At 45.2% G+C, this 22,145-nt stretch overlaps 1 protein-coding gene across 5 annotated transcripts in view; it reads left to right on the top strand.

Annotated features, from left to right (window-relative positions):
- Positions 1–22,145, top strand: part of LOC138582130 (oocyte zinc finger protein XlCOF6-like) — a 371,424-nt gene that overhangs the window by 134,463 nt on the left and 214,816 nt on the right. For all 5 annotated transcript variants that reach the window (XM_069653138.1, XM_069653139.1, XM_069653135.1 and 2 more), the window contains exon 3: positions 16,942–17,142. In XM_069653138.1, coding sequence (XP_069509239.1) covers positions 16,942–17,142 — 201 coding nt within the window. The remainder of the gene's footprint in view (positions 1–16,941; positions 17,143–22,145) is intronic.

Genomic DNA, 22,145 nt, shown 5'->3' on the forward strand with positions numbered 1-22,145 from the left:
AAGGGAAATAAGTGGAATTGACGGTCTGATGGAATGGATGGGACTGATGGAATGGATGGAATGGGTGTATGGAACATACGGGAAGAATGGAAAGGATGGATGGAATGATAAAATGAGTGGATAGAAGGATATAATAGATGGATGGAATTGGATGATGGTGTTGGATGGAACGGATGAGGTGATGGGATGAATGTATGTAGAAGTAAATGGAATGGATAGAACTGATGGAATGGATAGAATGGATGAATGGAATGGATCGATGGAGTGGATGTCATGATGCCTACCTCCAAGGAGCCAGGCCGGGCCCAGCAACCCCAGAGGCAGACATCATTTTCCCCAGGGAAGTCTCAGCGGGCCCAAGTCGGGGCCCTTTGGACTCAGTCCTGGCGCCTTAGGCGCCAGGCTCATAGCGAACCCCAGTCCTGGCGCCCTAGGCGCCAGGCTCATAGAATAGGATATGTGTTTAAGTGCTTGGGTGCACACTTACCTGATGCAGACCTTGCTGCTTCATCCAGGCCCTCTTGAGGCCTGAATGGGACTACTTTACCTGTAGGACTACTTCACCACCCGGGTGTGGTCGGGGAAGGATACATACCTGATTGGTGGAAGGATACATACCAGGAACTTCTTCCAAGGCTATTTAAACCCCACCCGAACAGCCACACGTGCTTCGCGTTGTTCTGCACCTAGCAGCTGGACGCTCACCGTGTCAGCTCCTGCATCCTGACTTCAGCCACGCCTGCCAGCACCCTGGAACACCTGCAAGGGGAGAAAGGAAGAGAATAGGAGAAGAAAAGCCCTTACCTGCTAAATCTGCATCCCGGAGTCATTTCTCCAACGGCCCAGAAAAGGAAGACATCATTTTAAAGGCATTTTGTTTCGATCACTGCAGCGCTGCATTTTACTCACCTTTGCAAGGCGCTTCCAGCTTCAGCAGCGATCTTCCGGATTCAGCTACGCCCCGGCGCCTAGCGGAAAAAAGACAAGAACAAAGGTGAGAGGGAGAAAAGGAATAAGGAAAGCTCAGTTTCCTTTTAAGTCTTACCTGTTGGATTATTCCCACTGCATTTCGGGTCCTGCCGCTTCCTGGCATCTCCGGACCCCGGCCCCTATGGGGAAAAAAGACAAAGACATTGAATGAGCGAATGCAAAGACATTACCTGAGCGCTCATCCAGAACTGTTTCACTTCGGGTCGGCGCCATATCTCCGGCACTCCGAAGCCCGGCCCCTAAGGGGAAAAAGACATAAGCATTAGCGCTTGCTGCAATTAGACAACAAACATTATTATTAAGCTTGAACTTTTGAACAGAACTTTTACAGCGCCTTACCTGAACAGTCAAGCTTACCTGAACTCCCATCAATCCTCAATCCAGTGAAGTAACTGGGTTTCAACGCGCCCCTGCATCAGAAGCAGGATGGAGAGCTCATCCTTCCAAACCCTAAGGTGAGGCTTCACGGGGAATCATGGAGGAGGTATCGTGGAGGGTTGGAAGGGAGTGGGAGGCTTGAGCATTGTTCCACAGTTGGTAATACTCCTTTTTCACGCACAGGAGGGTATCCAACGAGCCAGGGAAGCCAGAATAGAGGGGCCCTTCCTATCCATCTTCGGAGTTCTGCGCCTTCGACGCCGCGCCTCCGTGGGAACCAGGTGAGCGTTACAGAACGCGAAGCCTTACCACAATTTCCCACCTGGGCGCTATGGAGACTTCCGAGACAGATCAGCTGGCCCATCTTTTAGGGGAATTACGGGCAGAAGTGCACTCAGCCCGCCAGGAGACTAATGCTCTCAGAAGAGAACTAATCCTATCCAAGGAAAGAACTGATGATCTGGCCAAAAGGTTATTGCAGGGCCAGGCAGAGCACACTCCTTTACCTGTTTCCGGAGATATTTCTACAACAATGGGTTTGAATAACCCGGTACAAATCAATCTACCTGGACACATGCCTTTGGCCCCGCCGGAACGTTTTGCGGGGGATCCCAAGAAATATGCCGTTTTTATGAACCAATGCCGTTTACACTTTTTATGCAGGCCCGGGGCCTTCCCCAACGACCAGACCAAAGTAGCCTTTGTACTATCTTACCTCAGTGGCTGTGCTGCCGATTGGTCTATTCCATTGGTAAATCAGGATGATCCCATTCTCCGGGATTTCCAGGGCTTCCAGGCCAGCATGGAAAGATTGTTCGCTCGACACTCGCAGGGACAGGCCCTTGACAACGAACTGCTATCCTTACGACAAGGTAATCAGGATCTTTTGTCCTATATCGCCACCTTTAATAGACTAGTTGTGGAAACCGGATGGCCTGAAAATAAAAGGATCACATTGTTTCATCGAGGCCTGCGCGGAGAGCTTAAAGATGTTATAGCTCAGATAGTAGATCCACCCCAGGCCTGCGCAGACTACATAGACTTAGTGGTTCAACTTGATCACAGACTTCAAAATAGAAAAACAGATCGGCTCAAGTATGAAACCAGAGTACCTATCAAGACCCACGTTAACTCCAAGAGTACTGACGTTTCCGAACCTATGCAAATTGGCAGTGTTAAAGGACCATTAACGCAGAAGGAACAAGAGAGAAGGCGACAAATGCAACTTTGTCTGTATTGCGGAACTTCCGGTCACTTTCTTCAAAGTTGTCCAGTTAAACCACCCAAGAAGGTGGTTGGAGCCACTGATAACGAGTTATTGACACATGGTTCGGGAAACGACCTAGCCCGACAAGCGTAGGGGTCCGCTTGCCGAGCTTGAAAACAAACTCTTTGACCTCGCATTTTGTCATGCCAATGGTGCTTGTGAATCCAAAACAGCCTCAGCAGTTGCATGCTATAAAAGCATACATAGACAGTGGAGCTATTGGAAATTACATAGACCGTGAATTGGCTTCCAGGATTAAGCTTCCTCTCCGCCCGAAAGTAACCCAAGATGTAATTACTACAGTTGATGGAACCGAAATAGCCTCAGGGCCTGTAACGCATTCCACAGTTGGAATCACTCTGGTGGGTCAGGACGGACATCGGGAAGCAATCGTGTTTGATGTGATCAAGGCCCCACAATTTCAAGTACTTCTTGGTATCCCTTGGTTAGAAACACATAATCCGAGAATAGACTGGCGAGCAAAGAAAATAACTTTTCCTGATTGTGAACCAACCTGTTACCCAAGGAATCCAGCTATGGGTCTAGCCTCTGTAACTTCCACCCCTGTACAGCTACCATCTGAATACAAAGAATTCCAAGACGTTTTTCAGAAAGAGCAGGCTAACACCTTACCTCCCCATCGATCTTACGATTGCCAAATCGACTTGATACCCAATGCACAACTACCTTGTAGTAGGATTTATGCTCTTACTGAACCTGAGAACCTGCATTTGCGCCAGTGTTTGGATCAATACCTGGCCAATGGCTTCATTCGCCCATCAAAGTCACCAGTCTCTTCCGCTTTGTTCTTCGTACCTAAAAAGGAAGGAGACCTTAGGGCCTGTATTGACTACCGCGCCCTAAATCAGATAACGACTAAGAATCGTTACCCTTTGCCCCTGATACCTGAGCTTATCGACCAAGTAAAAGATGCTCGTGTGTACACCAAGCTAGATCTCCGAGGAGCTTACCACCTGGTACGTATAAAAGAGGGTGACGAGTGGAAGACTGCATTCCGCACCAAATTTGGGCTCTTCGAATATAAAGTAATGCCCTTCGGTTTGTGCAACGCACCTGCCGCCTTTCAGTACTTCATGAATGATGTTCTTCGGGAACTTATCGATGTTTGTGTCATCGTTTATATTGACGACATCCTGGTGTATTCCTCCTCAGGATCTGATCATAGAAACCATGTTAGGGCAGTTCTTGAGAAATTGCGCCAGCACAAATTATTTGCCAAGCTCGAAAAATGCATTTTTCATACCACAGAAGTGGAGTTTCTCGGATTCATCCTGACACCTCAAGGAATCCGAATGGACTCGCGGAAAGTGGACGCCATTCTCAAATGGCCATCTCCTAGCTCTGTGAAGGGAGTGCAAAGCATGCTTGGCTTTGCCAATTTCTATCGAAGGTTCATCCCGGAATTTTCTCGAACTGTTCAACCCATCACAGCTCTCCTAAAGAAAAATAAACGCTTTGAATGGACTCTTGAGGCTGAACAAGCCTTTCAGGACCTAAAAACCAAATTCACCTCTGCACCTGTATTGAAGCACCCGCGCCCAGATCTCCCTTACATCGTGGAAACCGATGCATCCAGTTCGGCCATGGGAGCTGTCCTGTCGCAAAGAGACCCAGAAACTAACCAACTACACCCTGTAGCCTTTTGGTCCAGAAAATTCTCTCCACCTGAACTCAATTACGCAATTACCGACAAAGAACTACTGGCTATTAAATCAGCTTTCAAGGCTTGGCGTCACTATCTTCTCGGTGCAAGACACACCATCACCGTAATTACGGACCACAGAAATTTGCAGTATTTAAAGACGGCCAAAGCTCAATCTTCGCGACAACTCCGATGGGCTTTATTCTTTGCGGAATTTGATTTTGTAATTACCTATCGCCCTGGCTGCAAGAATGGTAAGGCAGATGCCTTATCCCGGATAGGCATGGAAGAACCCAATTCGAGTTTAGAACCTGTGCCAATCATACCGGAACAAAGAATTCTGGGCTTGACTTCATTGCAAACCATTGAGGACATCCAAGCTCAAGTAAAACAGCTTTTTGACTCTTCTGCCTTACTGGAATGGAGTCAAAAGGGTCCTCACTACACCGTTAAGGATGATTTACCCTACTTCCAAGAGCGGTTATTTCTGCCAAGTAAAGAATTGCAAGAACTTGTCATTACCCGTCATCATGAATCATTAATGGAAGGACACCCCGGTATCGCGAAAACAGAAGAAAAGATCAAACGCCACTTCTGGTGGCCTTCTTGGAGAAAAGACATAAAGTCATTTGTGTTGTCTTGCGGAATCTGTGCCCAAAATAAGAGTCAAAAGAAAAGGCCAGCCGGCCTACTTCAACCTTTGGACATTCCACCAGCACCTTGGCACACCTTGTCAATGGACTTTATAACTGACCTGCCTCCTTGTGGTGGTTACAACACGATTCTCGTAATAGTGGATCTATTCTCCAAAATGGCCCATTTTATCCCTTTAAAAGGATTGCCGTCAGCTTCCACCTTGGCCAAGGAATTTATGGAAAATATAGTGCGGTTACATGGTTTCCCTTCCATATTAGTCTCAGACCGTGGAAGTCAATTTATCTCCCACTTTTGGAAGAAATGTTGCCAACTAGCACAAATAGACGTGCAGTTATCCACCAGCCACCACCCCCAGACCGACGGACAAACCGAGAGAACCAATCAGACTCTCGAGCAATATCTGCGGTGCATGTTACACCAATCCGAGTTAAATTGGAAAGACATCCTTTGGATTGCAGAATATGCATACAACAATTCAGTGCATTCTGGAACCGGACAGACTCCTTTTTATACCCTGTATGGTCACCATCCTCGGACCTCTGACCTAGATCCACCTCTGACCCTGGAGATGCCTGCAGTAAATCACCTACATTCCACAATAACCCAAGCCTTCAAAGAAGCTACAACCCACTTACAGCAAGCCAAGAAAAAGTATAAAGAAAACGCTGATTTGCACCGAAGTAAAACTCCTCCTTACCAAGTGGGAGATCAGGTATGGCTAGCAACTAAACATCTACCCCTCAAGGGTCAGCGAACATTTAATCCCAGATTCATTGGGCCTTTCCCCATCAAAGCTATTATCAACCCAGTGGCCTTTAAACTCGATTTACCATCCAACATGCGGATTCATCCCGTTTTTCACGCATCTCTTCTAAAACCAGTACAACCTGGAACCAGACTGTCTGAACCCCTAAGCCCTGTCCAAATTGATGGAGAATTAGAATTCGAAGTGAAAGACATTTTAGATTCCAAGATAGTTAAGTCGAAACTCTTCTATCTTGTTGATTGGAAAGGATATGGACCTCAGGAAAGATCTTGGGAACCCAGTAACTATGTTCACGCACCACGATTAATTCAACGATTCCATCGAAGATTCCCGCACAAACCAAAACCCCCGGAGGAAAAGACCTTGGGAGGGGCCTTGAGGGGGGGTACTGTCATGATGCCTACCTCCAAGGAGCCAGGCCGGGCCCAGCAACCCCAGAGGCAGACATCATTTTCCCCAGGGAAGTCTCAGCGGGCCCAAGTCGGGGCCCTTTGGACTCAGTCCTGGCGCCTTAGGCGCCAGGCTCATAGCGGACCCCAGTCCTGGCGCCTTAGGCGCCAGGCTCATAGAAGAGGATATGTGTTTAAGTGCTTGGGTGCACACTTACCTGATGCAGACCTTGCTGCTTCATCCAGGCCCTCTTGAGGCCTGAATGGGACTACTTTACCTGTAGGACTACTTCACCACCCGGGTGTGGTCGGGGAAGGATACATACCTGATTGGTGGAAGGATACATACCAGGAACTTCTTCCAAGGCTATTTAAACCCCTCCCGAACAGCCACACGTGCTTCGCGTTGTTCTGCACCTAGCAGCTGGACGCTCACCGTGTCAGCTCCTGCATCCTGACTTCAGCCACGCCTACCAGCACCCTGGAACACCTGCAAGGGGAGAAAGGAAGAGAATAGGAGAAGAAAAGCCCTTACCTGCTAAATCTGCATCCCGGAGTCATTTTTCCAAGGGCCCTGAAAAGGAAGACATCATTTTAAAGGCATTTTGTTTCGATCACTGCAGCGCTGCATTTTACTCACCTTTGCAAGGCGCTTCCAGCTTCAGCAGCGATCTTCCGGATTCAGCTACGCCCCGGCGCCTAGCGGAAAAAAGACAAGAACAAAGGTGAGAGGGAGAAAAGGAATAAGGAAAGCTCAGTTTCCTTTTAAGTCTTACCTGTTGGATTATTCCCACCGCATTTCGGGTCCTGCCGCTTCCTGGCATCTCCGGACCCCGGCCCCTATGGGGAAAAAAGACAAAGACATTGAATGAGCGAATGCAAAGACATTACCTGAGCGCTCATCCAGAACTGTTTCACTTCGGGTCGGCGCCATATCTCCGGCACTCCGAACCCCGGCCCCTAAGGGGAAAAAGACATAAGCATTAGCGCTTGCTGCAATTAGACAACGAACATTATTATTAAGCTTGAACTTTTGAACAGAACTTTTACAGCGCCTTACCTGAACAGTCAAGCTTACCTGAACTCCCATCAATCCTCAATCCAGTGAGGTAACTGGGTTTCAACGCGCCCCTGCATCAGAAGCAGGATGGAGAGCTCATCCTTCCAAACCCTAAGGTGAGGCTTCACGGGGAATCATGGAGGAGGTATCGTGGAGGGTTGGAAGGGAGTGGGAGGCTTGAGCATTGTTCCACAGTTGGTAATACTCCCTTTTCACGCACAGGAGGGTATCCAACGAGCCAGGGAAGCCAGAATAGAGGGGCCCTTCCTATCCATCTTCGGAGTTCTGCGCCTTCGACGCCGCGCCTCCGTGGGAACCAGGTGAGCGTTACAGTGGATGGATGTAATGGTTGAAATGGGAAAGACGGATGGAAGGGATTGAACAGTTGTAACAGTTGTAAATGACTGGAACTGATGGAACAGACGAAACGGGAGGATGGAATGGATGGATGGAATGGATAGATGGAATGAATGGATGGATGAGACTGATCATATGGATGGAATGAATGGACGGAGGAATGGATGGCTGAAACGGATGTATGAAATGGATGGATGGAATGGATTGATTGGATGGAATGAGTGGAATGGATGGCTGGAACAGATGGGATGGGATGAATGGAATGGATGGAATGGATTGGATGGAATGGATTGGATGGAGTGGTAGGATGGATGGAGTGGAATGGATGGATGGAATGGAATGGATGGACATAATGGATGGAATGGACTGATAGAATGGATTGATGCAATGGAATGGATGGATGAGATGGATGGAATGGATAGACGGAATGGATGGATAGAATGGAAGGGAGTGGATGGAATTGTTGGAACAGATGGATGGATGGAATGGATTGATGGGATGGATGGGATCGATGAAATTGATGGAATGGATGGATGGAACAGATGCGATGGATGAGACGGATGGATGAATGGATGGAACGGATTGACAGAATAGATTGTACGGACTGACGATACTGATGGAATGTTGGAATGCATGGATGGGCTGGAATGGATGGAACGGCTGGAACGGGTAGAGTGATTGGATAGAATGGACTGATGCAATGAATGGAATGGATGCAATTGAATGCATGAATGGATGGACGGATTGATGGAATGGATGGATGTAATTGGATGGAATGGATGTGGTGGATAAATGGAATGGATGGAACGGATAGATGGAATGGATGGAACAGAAAGATGGAATAGATAGATGGGATGGATAGAATGCATGGAATTAGATGGATGGAATTTAGATGAAATGGATGGTATGAATGAGTGAAATGGATGGAATGTATGGATAGAGTGGATAGACTGGATGGATGGGTGGATTGATGGAATGGATGGATGGACCTGGATGAAGTGGATGGAATTTGGATGGAATGGATGTGATGGATTAATGGAATGAATAGAACGGAATCAATGGATGGAATGGATCGAATAGAGGGAGGGGATGGATGGCATGGATGGATGGATGGATGGATGGATGGATGGATGGATGGATGGATGGATGGATGGATGGATGGATGGAATGTGTTAGTGGATGAATGGACTGATGATACGGATGGAATATTGGGATGTATGGATGGGACAGATGGAATGGATGGATGCAATGGATGGAACAGCTGGAACGGGTAGAGGGATTGGATAGAATGGACTGATGCAATGGATGGATGGAATGGATGTGATTGAATGGATGGAATTGATGGAATGGATAGATAGAATGGATGGGATAGATAGAATGGTGGTAATAGATTAAATGAATGGAATGAGTGTAACAAATGGAATGGATGGATGGATAGAAAGAATGGAATAGATGGATGGTATGAAGGGATGAAGTGGATGGATGGACGGACGGACGGACGGACGGACAGACGGACGGATTGATGGAATGGATGGACGGAATTGGATGAATGGATGTGGTGGATAAATGGAAGGGATGGAACAGATAGATGGAATGAATGGGGCAGAAAGATGGAATAGAAGGATAGAATAGATGGATGGAATTGATGGATGGAATGCATGGAATTAGATGGATGGTATGAAGGGATGAAATGGATTGATTGATGCACGGATTGAGGGAATGGATGGATGGAACTGGATGAAGTGAGTGGAATTTGGATGGGTGGAATGGATGCGATGGATGAATGGAATGGATGGAACGGATGGATCGAATAGAGGGATGGATGGCATGGATGGATGGATGGAAAGTGGGAGTGGATGGATGGAATGGCAGGGATGGAATCGATGGATGGAATGGAGGGAATGGAAGGAATGGATGGAACAGATGGAATTGGATGAATGGATGGAATGGATGGATGGAAAGGATAGAACTACCCTACCATCAAGTACCCGTGTGTGCCAACCAGGCACGTATTTCTCTGTGTGAACAACACAGAGTGTCTCTGTGTACTTTGCTTTCTTGTTTCCCATGCTGTTGGTACATAGTCCTATGTCCACCTCCTATCGATGTAAGCCCAGCCCCCTTGCACTGTGTGTCCGTGCGTCGCTGTGTACCCGGCCACCCTTGTCCCGTGATATTTGTATTTGTATTTATTGTGTTTATATAGCGCTTTACTCCAAAGTGCTGTACATTATAACAACAAGATACATCGAAGATATAACAGTAGAAGCAATTTACAAGAAATGAACAAAACCAACAAAACAGTGAGTAGAGCAATTAACCTGTGAGGGTAAACAAGAGAAGGAAGGGGGTGATGGAGGGAAAGGAGTGGGGAGACAGAGTGGGTATTAGGGTGAAGATGCAAGGAGGGGGAGGTAAGGGGAAGAGGAAAAGACCGGGTACGGAGAGGTGAGTAGAGGGAGATGTGAGGGAAGAGAGAGAGAAGTGAGAGGAGGGTATACGGGTGTCAGGGTGGGGAATGGAGAAGGAGAGATTTGAAGGAAGCACGGAAGGAGGAAAAGGTGGGGATGGAGCGGTTAGAGAGGTAGGGAGTTTCAGTGCAGGGGGGCCAGGAGCTGAAAGAGGGCGGAAATGGCAAGCACGTGGGGGAGGGGGAACAGTGAACTGTGAGTAGGAAGAGATCTGCAGATCGAAGGGAGCGGGAAGCGATGTAGAATGAAAGGAGAGAGGGGAGATAAGGGGGAGCAAGATCGTGAAGAGAGTTAAAGACGAGACAGAGGAAATTAAATTTAAGTTGGAAGTGAAAGGGAAGCCAACGTACTACCCTCTCGTCATTGTGTGTGCCCGCCTTGCCCTTATATCACTGTGTATCCTGCCTTCCTGTTCCCATGCTGTTGCTGTATATCCATATGCCCCCCACCTGTCGGTGTAAGCCCACCCCATTATCTGTATGTCGCTGTTTTCCCTGCCACCCTGTTCACATGCCTGGTCTCGGACGGTTTAATGATGAATCATCATATCACATCACATCACTACGCTTACTCTCTACTAAACATCATCACACAACTAGAACACAGCTATACCCCTGATAAATTCTGCCTAGCTGTTCACATACAAACACTACCCCATGAATACCTCATCACCCTAATAAAATGCAGCTATCCCATGACATTCCGTCCTAGTTGCTCACATAAGCGTCCTTTCAGGCCTAACGCAGCCAGAATCCAGTCTGGGTGTCCACCCACCAGACTGAACAAATCCAACTGATTTCCTCTACACCACACCTAACGCTAGGATGCAGCTTCCATCCGGCAATTACATCAGCTGCACACATAACTGGTACACCCATGCACCCTATGACACTATCTCTCTCTACTGACCTGAACTGCGGTTCCCGAGGGCATTCAACCTACCAGCGCTTTGAGATCATACCAATGATATATAAAGCGTTATATGAATGCCAAGTAACATAATATAACATAGGGTAAGCAAAAAAGAAGTACACTTTTGAAGGAACAACGACAAGCGTTCGAATCTGCCAAGGAATTGATATGGAAGGCTCCATTGTTTAAACCATTTGACACCTCAAATGAATCAATGAAAGTGGATGCGAACACAAAGAGTTTGGGAGAGGTGCTATGCAGATGAAGAATAGCAAAGAGGTCATAGTGGCGTTCGCAATCCCGAGCGATTAAGGCAGTAGAAATTAACTACTCTGTCAGACTGAGAGAAGCGCTAGCTTGTGTTTGGGCAGTGCAACACTTCAGACAGTCCTTGCGGGGAGCGCTGTTTTAGAGGATTCTCTAATTCCTTAACACAGAGTGCAAGATATGTTGCCACTATGTTGGAAGTTTGTATACAGAGCGGACAATGTTATAAGGGCAAAAGTGCTCCAAGTGGCACATCAAGGGCATCTTGGCATTACTGTCACAAAGAGGACTGTTAATGAGATTTATTGGTGGCCAGCTATATACTTGGAAGTGGAAATATATGTAAGAGAATGTGAAGCATGTGCAGAAACGGATAAAACATCTGTCACCAAGAAAGTCCTCATAACACCACTAGCAGTACCAAAGGGACCCTGGCACACCTTGGCTATTGACATTGTGGGTCCTTATAGTAATATTTCACCTGACCGTAAATATGCCTTGTAGTAATTGATTCTTTTTTTAAGTGGCCTGAGGTTTGGTTTGTGGAAGAGGTCACAACTCATTCAGTGATAGGGGTATTAAAAGAATTGTTTAGGAGAGAAGGGTTGCCACAAATCATTATATCTGACAATGGGGTGCAATTTGTGTCCAAGGAAATGAAAGCATTTTGGACATGTGTGGAGTTGAACATCGCACTACCATCACACGAGACACAAGAGAAAATGTGTATGCATTTTGGGGCGATTGCCTGATGTGCGCCAGCCTAAGTTTAAGAACAGAATTGGATCAGGTATAATTGCGAGGCTTTGTTCCTATAGGGGAGTCCAAGTACTCATCTCCTTTGAGAGTTGAGCAAGTTCTGCAAGGGTCTGTACAAAAAATGTATGGAAGGGTGTGGAATGTGGAGTGAAAAGCGCATTGTAGCGTTAATAGAGTGGTGAGAACTCTGAACTGATTGAAGGCAATCCCAGGTGCGCTGCAACCTTCATATACACTGCTGTTTCCACAGTGAATGAAGTCAGTGAAGGACCTCCACAAAGCCAAGAACAGGTTATGATAGTACAAAGAGTGAAGTTAAGGGGACTACAAGTCTAAAATTGCTGTCAGATACAGAGGGGTGAGTGTCAATGGAGAGGAGTAGGACTGCTGCAGTTGCTGCCCATTTGCACTTACATGTTAGGTGGACACCCATTACTATATTTTCTGTTTAGCAGTGAAATGTTTATTTTATGTTCTGTTCATTTTATGATCTGTTCACATTGGTTTGTTCCAACCAACATTTATAAGGTACAATTTAAATTGTTCTTAGTTTGTATCTTGTTTAATGAATGTAATCATAAGGAAGGGAGTGGTGTATTTCCTCGTGTGGCTGTCCTTGTGCCAACCTTGAGACATAGAACTAGCGCATGAGAACACTGGAGAACACTAGAGGGAGATGTTTGGTAGTGGAGTGAAGCGGGGCAGATGTTGTTTGCTCTTCTGTTTGCTCTTCTGAATAATAAACATACCTGCTCACACACCGTTTGTCTTCATTCTGGTGGTACACGGAACACTGCATTTGTGTTTGAGTATTCTCCTGTTGAGATGGTTTCAAGTGTTTCTGGCACTTGGCCGCCATATTATTAAATGCTTTTATTTCATACTGTGCGCAGATGTCATTGCATTAAAATTAGGTATAATCTTTGTCCTTGGGACATCTGTATGTGCTTTATGATTCAGGAAAGATTTTGTTTCACTGGTTGGGTGCCTGGGCTCGTTGTGTCCTGTGTGCCTGAGTATGCTCAGTGATTTGTGGAATGTTTATCTTTTCGACTCTCTCCATCTTTCTCTAATTCCTACCCCTCCCCACATTTCTGGAACCTACTTAGATCCAATCTTTTTTTCCATGCTTTCTACTACTTCTGTTTCTGCTCTTCCTATGCATTCCTCAGATCAAATCTTCTATCTTTTTCTATTATTCCTTCTCCATTTCTTCCTTCCTTCTCTCCCTTTGTTCGTACTTTTCTTTGTTGCGATCTCTGCACCTTTAATGCTTCTTCGTGGATCTCTACTTGTACTTCCTTCCTCCCTTCCATATCAGCTTTTGCTTCCCTCTCTGTTGACACTGCTGGTTCTTACCTATCCTCTTCCATAGTTAGGACTCTTGAATCTCTTCACCTTGCTTCTACTGTTACTCCAACTCATAAATCACTGCAACCTTGGATGATGCCGCAGCTCTGTTCCTTGTAGCCTACCATCCGCCGCGCTGAATGCCGGTGGCGAAAAATTCCATGCTCCCTCTGATTCTATTACTCGGCCCTCTTTTCACTCTAGTTTCGATGCAGCCCTTTTTTTATGCCAACCAAAAGTACTACTCTTCCCATCCTTGTCGGCTCTTTCAAACTTTGTCTCGTATTCTCTCCCCTTCATCTCCTGATCCTGACGTTTACCTCTGCTATGTTCGCTGCTGACCTGGCTTTTCTTCTAGGTTTGTCAATCTGTGCTCTGCCATTACCCCTTCCCCCTCTGATCTGTTTCCTTCTCCTGTTCCCTCTTCTTCTGCTAGTCTGTCTTCTTTTCTTCCCCTCTCTGATGTGAACAATACCTCAATATTGTCTAAGGCTCACCCCACCTCAGCTCCTTCTGATCCTCTTTCCTCCTCTCTTATTCTTACAGTCAGTCAAGAGGGTACTCTTCTTCTTCCCTTCCTTACTTCCTTTTTTAATGTCTCTCTTAAGTCCTCTACTTTCCTTCATCCTTTAAACACGCTACAATTCTCTCTATCCTTAAAAAACCTTAGCTGGACCCTTCTCTTCCTTCCAACTTTCAACCTAATTCTCCTTTCCCCTATCTCTCCAAGCTTTTGAAGTGCATAGTATATTCACACATCTCTCTTCTAATTCTCTTGTTCCGCGTTTTCAATCTGGCTTCCATTCTTCTCATTTTACTCAGACTGCTTTGCTTTCTGTTTGCGACTCACTCCTCTCAGCCCGTTATGCTACACACTCTTCTGTGTTAATCCTCTTGGACTTGTCGGCAACGTTTGACACTGGTGACCACTCTCTTTTTCTTTCCTTTCTCTCTCCTCACTTGGGTTTACTGGTTCAGTTATTCAATGATTTCAATCCTAACTTTCTACTCGTGCATATTCTGTCTCTTTGGCTGGGAATGTCTTTTCCTCATAAACACAGAGTTCCCCAAGGCTCTGTTTTAGGTCCTCTTCTCTCTGTATACCTGCCCTCTTGTCTCCATCATTGTCTCATTTGTACTGCCACATAATTTCTATGCTGCTGATACCCATCTCTTCCTATTCATTTCCTCTTTTTCTTCTACTATCCATGCTATTCTTACTTCATGCTTATTGGCCATACAATCTTGAATGGCTCACTACCTCCTCTAAAACTAAGGTCCTTTTCTTTCCTGTATCCACTATTCCTCTTCCCCCTGCATTTATTTCCTTTCCTTCTTCCACTCTTCCTATTTCGCTGTTTACATACAACCTTGGAGTTTACTTTGACTCTGCCCCCTCTTTCACCTCTCATATTTCCTCTCTCTTGTAGATGTCACCTATTCAATATTCGTAAAGCTAGACCTTTTCTTTCTTTCAAGGCTACAAAGCTTTTGGTATCCCCTCTAATATTCTTGCATCCTTTCTACTGTTCTTTCCTTCTTTTTAGTCTTCCTGCTACTCACCTAAGCCCTTTTCTCTATCTCCTTGTGATTCTTTTTCTACTGCCCTCTTATCTCTTTGCTGGCTTCCTTCCCATTCACATCTGTTGTTCATTTTCCTCTGCCTGGTCTTTAAGTCTCTTCACAATGGGCCCCCTTCTTATCTTTCTTACCTTATATCTTTCTATTCTCCAAGAATGTCTCTATCACTGTTTCTTCTTAATGCTCCTTGTGCACCCTGTGCCCAATCCCACTTCTGATCATTCTCTCTTCTGGCTCCTCTGCACTGGAACGTGATTCTGCCAGACAGGATGTGATCAGCGGCATGGCGGGTGCCTTTTTCTCTCTCTTGCTTAGCCCTAGGCTATATACATAATACAGATTCCCCTTTCATGTAGTGCTGAGTACAGCCTGGCTCCTGCTTAACTCTACATTTCATAACGACTGAAAATTACAGTTGCTTAGTAGCAACTTTATTAAAACAAATCAGTAGAAAAGCAACACTAGTAATAGGCCTTAGTTAACGCATACAGTTGGGTCCAAAGATGGTTTCCTCATCCTCAGCAAGGGCATAACCCAGGCCTGCTTAATAACATCCAGAGCCACTGGCTCACTCAGGGGGCCATTAGGAAAGGATGTTATGGTGCCAAAGACATAAGCCCCAGGAAAATTCCCTCGAATGATGTCCAGTATATCTGCCGCCGTGATAGCTTTTAAATTTGAATAATTGAACAGCAACTGAATTGCACTACCCAAGCGGGAAAAACTGTCTTTGAAGCAGGAGCATCCACTTGCACATCTATTTTTGGGGTGCTTTTGTTGTTTGTGTAGTAAAGTAATGTTCCACGCTCATTCATGTTACTTCTGTTAAGTTTATTGCCAGTTCTTAAGTTGCAGTTACACAGGACATAAGACATAAGGATAGACAAACACTGGCTCCCATCACCCAGGCAGGGAGGGACCCAACTGTCTCTAGATAGAACACTCACCATAAGCATTCTCTCACTCACACATCAACATTCCACATGACATCACAAGCCACATCACTACATCAGCAGACTCAGACAGGCACTATACAACACATCTCCCTCCGTTACTGTAACACACATGCACAGGCACACACACACCCTAGCACACCACAGACAAGCCAATCATAACAGTTTCTCCAACATTTCAAAAAGCTACAGTGATTTATTAAGTGTGAACAAGGTTTTGTGCTTTATGATGGCCAGCTTGCATGTATTGTGGCTTCTTTGCCCATGTTCCATAGCTGACAGGCCAGCAATCCATCTTTAGTACTCTTGCCTGCCATGCCATTTGAGCCCAAGGAGGTTCACGGGGTTTATTCAGTTTACACTGAATGCTATACGCAACTGCCCACTCACTCATTCACAAACTCTACTGAATACATTCTCCTGGACAGTAGGTATTGGACCTATACAAACTTTGTTGGTTCTTAAATAGTCTGTTTATTTATCAATAGTAGACTACTTTTATGAAAAGGTAAGCTGTTCATTATGTGCAAATCGTATGCCTTTAGAATGTTAAGCTTACATTAGGCATATACAAATTATTATGTTTTAAAACTAAGCCAAATTAACGTTTATGTTGCTGATTTTAGCATTACATTCTCTCCTCAGCTCAATTATTTTAGGCAGGCTGCTGAGTTTGCATAGTGAACTGGTCAGTGAGGGACCCTTGCCATTATTTTAAATGTGGACCATAGTTTGAAATTGAGGAGGCCAACTGTTTATGCAACAGCTTTTGGAAGGTTGAACAATGAGACCATGGTTTCGGGGTAGTTTGTACACTAGGACACAACCAAAGCTACCAATCTGCAGTAATGAGCTTGGGATATAAATGTATCCTTTGGCAGAGTTTTAAAGCATAACCTTGTTGTAGCCTGAACACACTGACTTTAGACATCCTGGTGGGATTTCATTGAAAAAAAGTTGTGCCCTGGTTAGATTTAGATAATAAGAATTATGTTGCATATTTACAGAATCATTGAGTTTGCAGTATCCCTTTAGCAAGTGTTTTAAGGCAATACATGTACATGTGTATACAGTTGGAGGTTTATTGTAAGTTACACTTGTAGTTCCTTTGTTTATTGAAGGGGAGGACAACATCACTCCGGACTACCTGGAAGAGGAGATTGTGATAATTCCTGTGATCATTAAAGATGAGGAAGGAATCCCTTTCATCATTAAAGACGAGGAAGCGACAGAGGCTACCAGTACTAAAGAAGAAGAAGCAGCAACCTGTTCTACAGACAGCCTTTATTTGAAGAAAAGAAAAAGACCTGCTCGTCTTACAGGTGTGTAGCAGGCTTTTTGCATTCCCCTTCTGTGTTGCTGTTTAGCGGTGTAGACCCTATACTTACTAATTGCTCTGTGACTTCCCAAGACACATCATAGTGCAGCCCTTGCTTAGTGCCTGCACATGCTGCATCACACTAGATCCCAAGCTGCTCAGGAATTCCACAGTACCGTTGCCCAAGGATGTTATTTCACCAAAATGCCTGGGATAGCGGTAGTGACATCACACATACCTTGACCTCTGATAACATCACAGGAAGTGATATCATTTGACCTCACCCAGAAGTAACATCTCGGGAAACAATGGAACACAACCTTTTACCACTTGACAAAACAGGAAGTGGCATCACATAGCATTCTTCCTAAGTACACTACAAAACATATGGTTACGATATCACTGTAATGTGATATACATTTCATACAAGAATAGATTAGCACAGGGAAAGCAGCACACTCACACGGCATCCCGTACTCTGGGCACTTGTTACCTCATACATGCAAGCAAACATCCTGAACAGCATGCCACAGAGATAGGCAAGATAGACACATTACAACAAAGCATTAATTGTGGCACAATGAAATCAAGGGCCACTTCATGTGCTATATTCAAACATTTCTACACTGTGCACAAGCATTTAGGCACAAGGATTTTGTCAAGTGACCGAGGACACCGAGATGGAATATCTTGTGATGATCGCAACAGAGACATCGGCAGAAAAAAACATGCTATAACTGCAACTTGTGAAAAGCAACATACACAGGGCCTCATTATGAGTGCAACGGTAAGGGGTTAACAGCACTGGTAAGGATGCCGGTGCCGTTAACCCCTTACCGCTGCATTCCGAGGTTCCTTAGCGGGTCCCACTAAGGCCGGCTGGTAAAACCAGCCGTCCTTAGCGGGAGCCGCTAAGGGACCAGGGAGCTAATAACGGGCCCGCTATTTGCTGGCCCGTTATTAGCTCCCTCCCCATTCCCATTGAGCCCTATGGGGGCTCGAATGGGAATGGGGAATGGTTTTTTGAATGGGGACTTACCGGGTCCTCCAAGGTTGGAATGACCCGGCAAGTCCCCATTCAGGGAAGCCGGACACGACTTTGGAGGCAGCCATGGTGCTAATAGCACCATGGCTGCCTCCAAACTCGTAATGACCCCCATAGTCCGAAATGGATGCTTATTCTACTCTAAATGCTTTTTGGACATTTTTGTCTGCATTGTGAATTTGAGGTGTTTAAGAACAGATTAAATCAGTGACTCACCCAGTTTGCCTAAAATAAACCTTTAATGAGTCTAGCAATTATTGTATAGAATTCCAGAAAGACAAATGATCTGTTATTCCTATTCTTTCTTATTTAGGGTCACTGCTCAAGGCACTACACTTGTGGAACCCTCTTTTTTTTTTAAGAGTCCTGAACAAGGAAGCCTGCCACTCCCGAAACATAAAGCCACATGGCACTGGCCACAGCCCATGAGCTTCCATTTTTTTGTTTTTTTGTATTAGGGGTAGCAAGGTAGACCACAGGGGTAGCAAGGGAGACCACATGGGTCGCAGCTGCGACTGCTGGTGACCCCCAAATGACATCCCTGCCATGGCCTGCTGAAGGAATACACATACTGATTTCAACCCTTAATCGCAAAAAGGTTGAATGACCTCTTTGAACGCTCTCTCCAATAACCGTGCGCATATGATGCACTTCCGATTCAACAACCTCTTCCCTTGCCCACAACGTATGAGTCACAGATGTACACCAACAGTTAATTCCACAAAAAGGGAAATATGGCCATGGAATTGTCACACAGCAAGTACCTTATGTGGATGTGGGAAAGGCATTGTCATTCATATACTCAAACATTGTCTCAAACCACATTTAGGCAACAAAATACATGATGGTACTTTTCCATGTCAGAATGTATGCACCACATTACATTGGTTATGCAATAACTGGGTACCTTTCTGCATTGCTGGTATTTCACACACTGCTACTGCCACCAGCCATACAACGACAATCCTCATCAGCAACTTTTCTTCATCCCTTCCTATGTCATAGCAAAAGCTTGAATTAACCTGAATAGCACAATAATCAAACCCTCCTCCCTTCAAGCTAGGCAGGGATGAGACTGTTTCTCAAGAAAATCCCATAGCCTCCTCCTACAGCTCCTTGTAGAAGACGTAGCCACTAACCCGCTACACAAACAATCTGCATCCCTCTACGGGAGTCACCTCTCTGAATATGGGGTAACCCCAACTGTGGTGAGAAGGTTCTATATTCCTGGCAAATTGTGTGCTTTAAATGCTACTGCAGAGTAAACAGGGCTGTTCCCTGGTCCTATTAGGCCTTGTCCCCTAAACCTTCAGTTTTCCTGCATCATTTACTGTCAAGTTATTTTTTTTGTCTGAGGTGCCTACTGAGGTCCAAACAATGTTGAATATGCCCACAGTAGTATGTGGACATGGCCATCCTGCAGAGTGGGTGGACTTGCTGCATACTACCTCTGTTACTCCTGCCACCACATGCCCCAACTATTCATGATACTATCTGGCTCATCTTCCAATATATATCTGGCTCCTCTTCCAATATAAACAGTTTATTTGACACCCACACGGTACCTGAATTCTGCCAACCATTGTGGATTCCCAGTTCTTAAGGACACCCCACATAGTAAGGACGCTCTTTAACAACAATATAATCCCACAAATCAATACATTGTAGCACTGTTGCCACTTATGAGTTCAAGTTATTTATTGAGAAGTTGCGTGATGAGAAGTGGAACAAGGGTTGGATCACAATGAATGCGAAATGATACCTGCATGAACATATTTTAAAGCAGGTTGTAAATGTGCTTCCTAAAGTGTTAAAAGCATAACCAGCCTCCCACCCAGGAGGCCAATTGTACTTGGAGGGAATGTGCTCTTCCACCTACGTCCTCATTATGTAATCTGTTTCTTGCAGCCATTACTAAGCGTATTACCTTCCAACATGAAGGATACACATGATTTACTTAAATTGACCATGCTACTATTAAGGCCTTTGAGCAAATGTTAAGTGATATGCAGAGATTTTACAAAGGTTTTTTTTAAAAAGAACAGATGATGTCTATATTCAGAGCCATCAAGAGAGCCAAGAAAATCACATGTGCCATTGAAACACCAAAAAAACATTGTATGAGTCAAATTAGAGAAAGTCTGTTGAGACCCATGTGGCTCAAACGTCCTAAACCCAAATTGTACTTACGCCGCCGCCCCGCTTCCCCCTCTCCTAAACCCTACTGGACTGGGAATTTTGTCAAAGATCTGTTAAAAAATAAAGAAGTTATTAAGAAAACAAAAATGCATTTGCGTCCCAAAAGACATGTACAGTGGCTAGTGGGTGTTAAAGAAACATATTAGGCCTTCGGCCGCAGACACTGTATATATTCCCCCAATATGTTTCTTTTACACCCACTAGGTAGCCACAGCCTTTGGCAGTGGCCCCTGTGCATGTTGTATGAATAGGATCTGTTTAGGACCCGCTAGCCATGGCCTTCGGCTGTGGCCAATGTACATTTTCCACCTATAGGATTCCTTGGGGCCCACTAGCCATAGCATTTGACTGTGTCCAGTAGCCACGGCCAAACCATGTTGCGCCAATAGGTTCCTTTGGGACCCACTGGCCAGAGCCATTGGCACAAAGACCCATTTTCCCCTGCCTAGTAGATGTGATTGATCACAAGAGATGCCCGCCATGTATTTTTCCATGGTTTCCATTACCCCAATAATTACCACAGTAATTACTGTGATAATCGCACAGCAATACCCTGCGCACTATGTACTTCACTGTTTTAGAACTGCGCCATCATTATCTTGCTAATCAGGATTACTGCAATGTTACCCCGATAATGCGAAAACTTTCGAACTGCACTTTCGACCATCCCCAACTCCCCAACTTTGCATGCTGTCCTCTTTCGGCCTCCCCGCCTCTAGTGAGATGCCATTTCATTAGTTTTCCTCATCCAAACAGCTTTTTTCCACTTTCTGTTTTTGTATTACCCCGGTAAACCCACAACCCTCCTGGAAATCGGGTCAATGCTTCGTGCCCAAATGGTTTCGTGCCTAGTCCTGTTCCGTCCAGCGGTTTTTGCTGTGCGCTGCGCATTCATTTTGACTTTTTCCTCTGTGGGAAAATGAATGGGAATAAGTCGAAAATAGTGTTTTTTGCTTTCCTAATAACTTTTTCATTTTTTAACAAATCATTCCCAAAATGTCCAGTCAGGTGGGCAGAGGGTGATGATGTTGCGTTAGTGACAAACATTTTGTTTGCAAAAATATCAGCCAAATCCATCAAAAGTTATTAGTAATAGGGGGTAATGGGAGAGGGTCACAGAGGGAAAAAGCAATAGAGAGAAGTGAGGGGACCTGAAAAAAAAGGGGTCATGTGTTGAGTGCCTGTGAGGACGTGGATGAGTTTTTAATTCTTAGACGTTTTTCCTGTTATCATGGGAATCCGGGAATCGCGACTCTACCGCAGAAATGTCTGTTATTGGAAAGGATTCCTTTGAAATTTTCACAGGAATAAGGAGTTTGGAAAAAAAGGTTTAACATCTACAGTGCCGACATCTACTGGCCAGGAGGCAATGGGTATTTGGTAACAAATGAATGGTGTGACACGGCCAGTGGCCATGGTTAGTAGGCCCAAAAGAAAGATATTGGTGCAACAGGTACAGAGGCCACAGCTGAAAGCCATAGCTAGTGAGACCACAAACTATGCAACATGTTCGGCTGTGGCCACTGGCCATGGCTGAAGGCCATGGCTAGTGAGTCCAAAAGAAAACTACTGGTACAACATGTACAGTGGCCACAGCAGAAGGCCATGACTAGTGGGCCCGGAGGAAACAAGGTATAGCAAAGCCCTTGCAATTCAATGAAAAAACATTTGTTAAGAGGGAGTTAAGGTGAACAGATTTACCACAACAAAACCACTGAAATTTAGCACTAGCATTTCAATCAAGTCCAACTCGGAGAAGAAAA

This window comes from Ambystoma mexicanum, chromosome 3q (assembly GCF_040938575.1).
Source record: "Ambystoma mexicanum isolate Mex_15411 chromosome 3q, UKY_AmexF1_1, whole genome shotgun sequence".
Lineage (NCBI taxonomy): Eukaryota > Metazoa > Chordata > Amphibia > Caudata > Ambystomatidae > Ambystoma > Ambystoma mexicanum.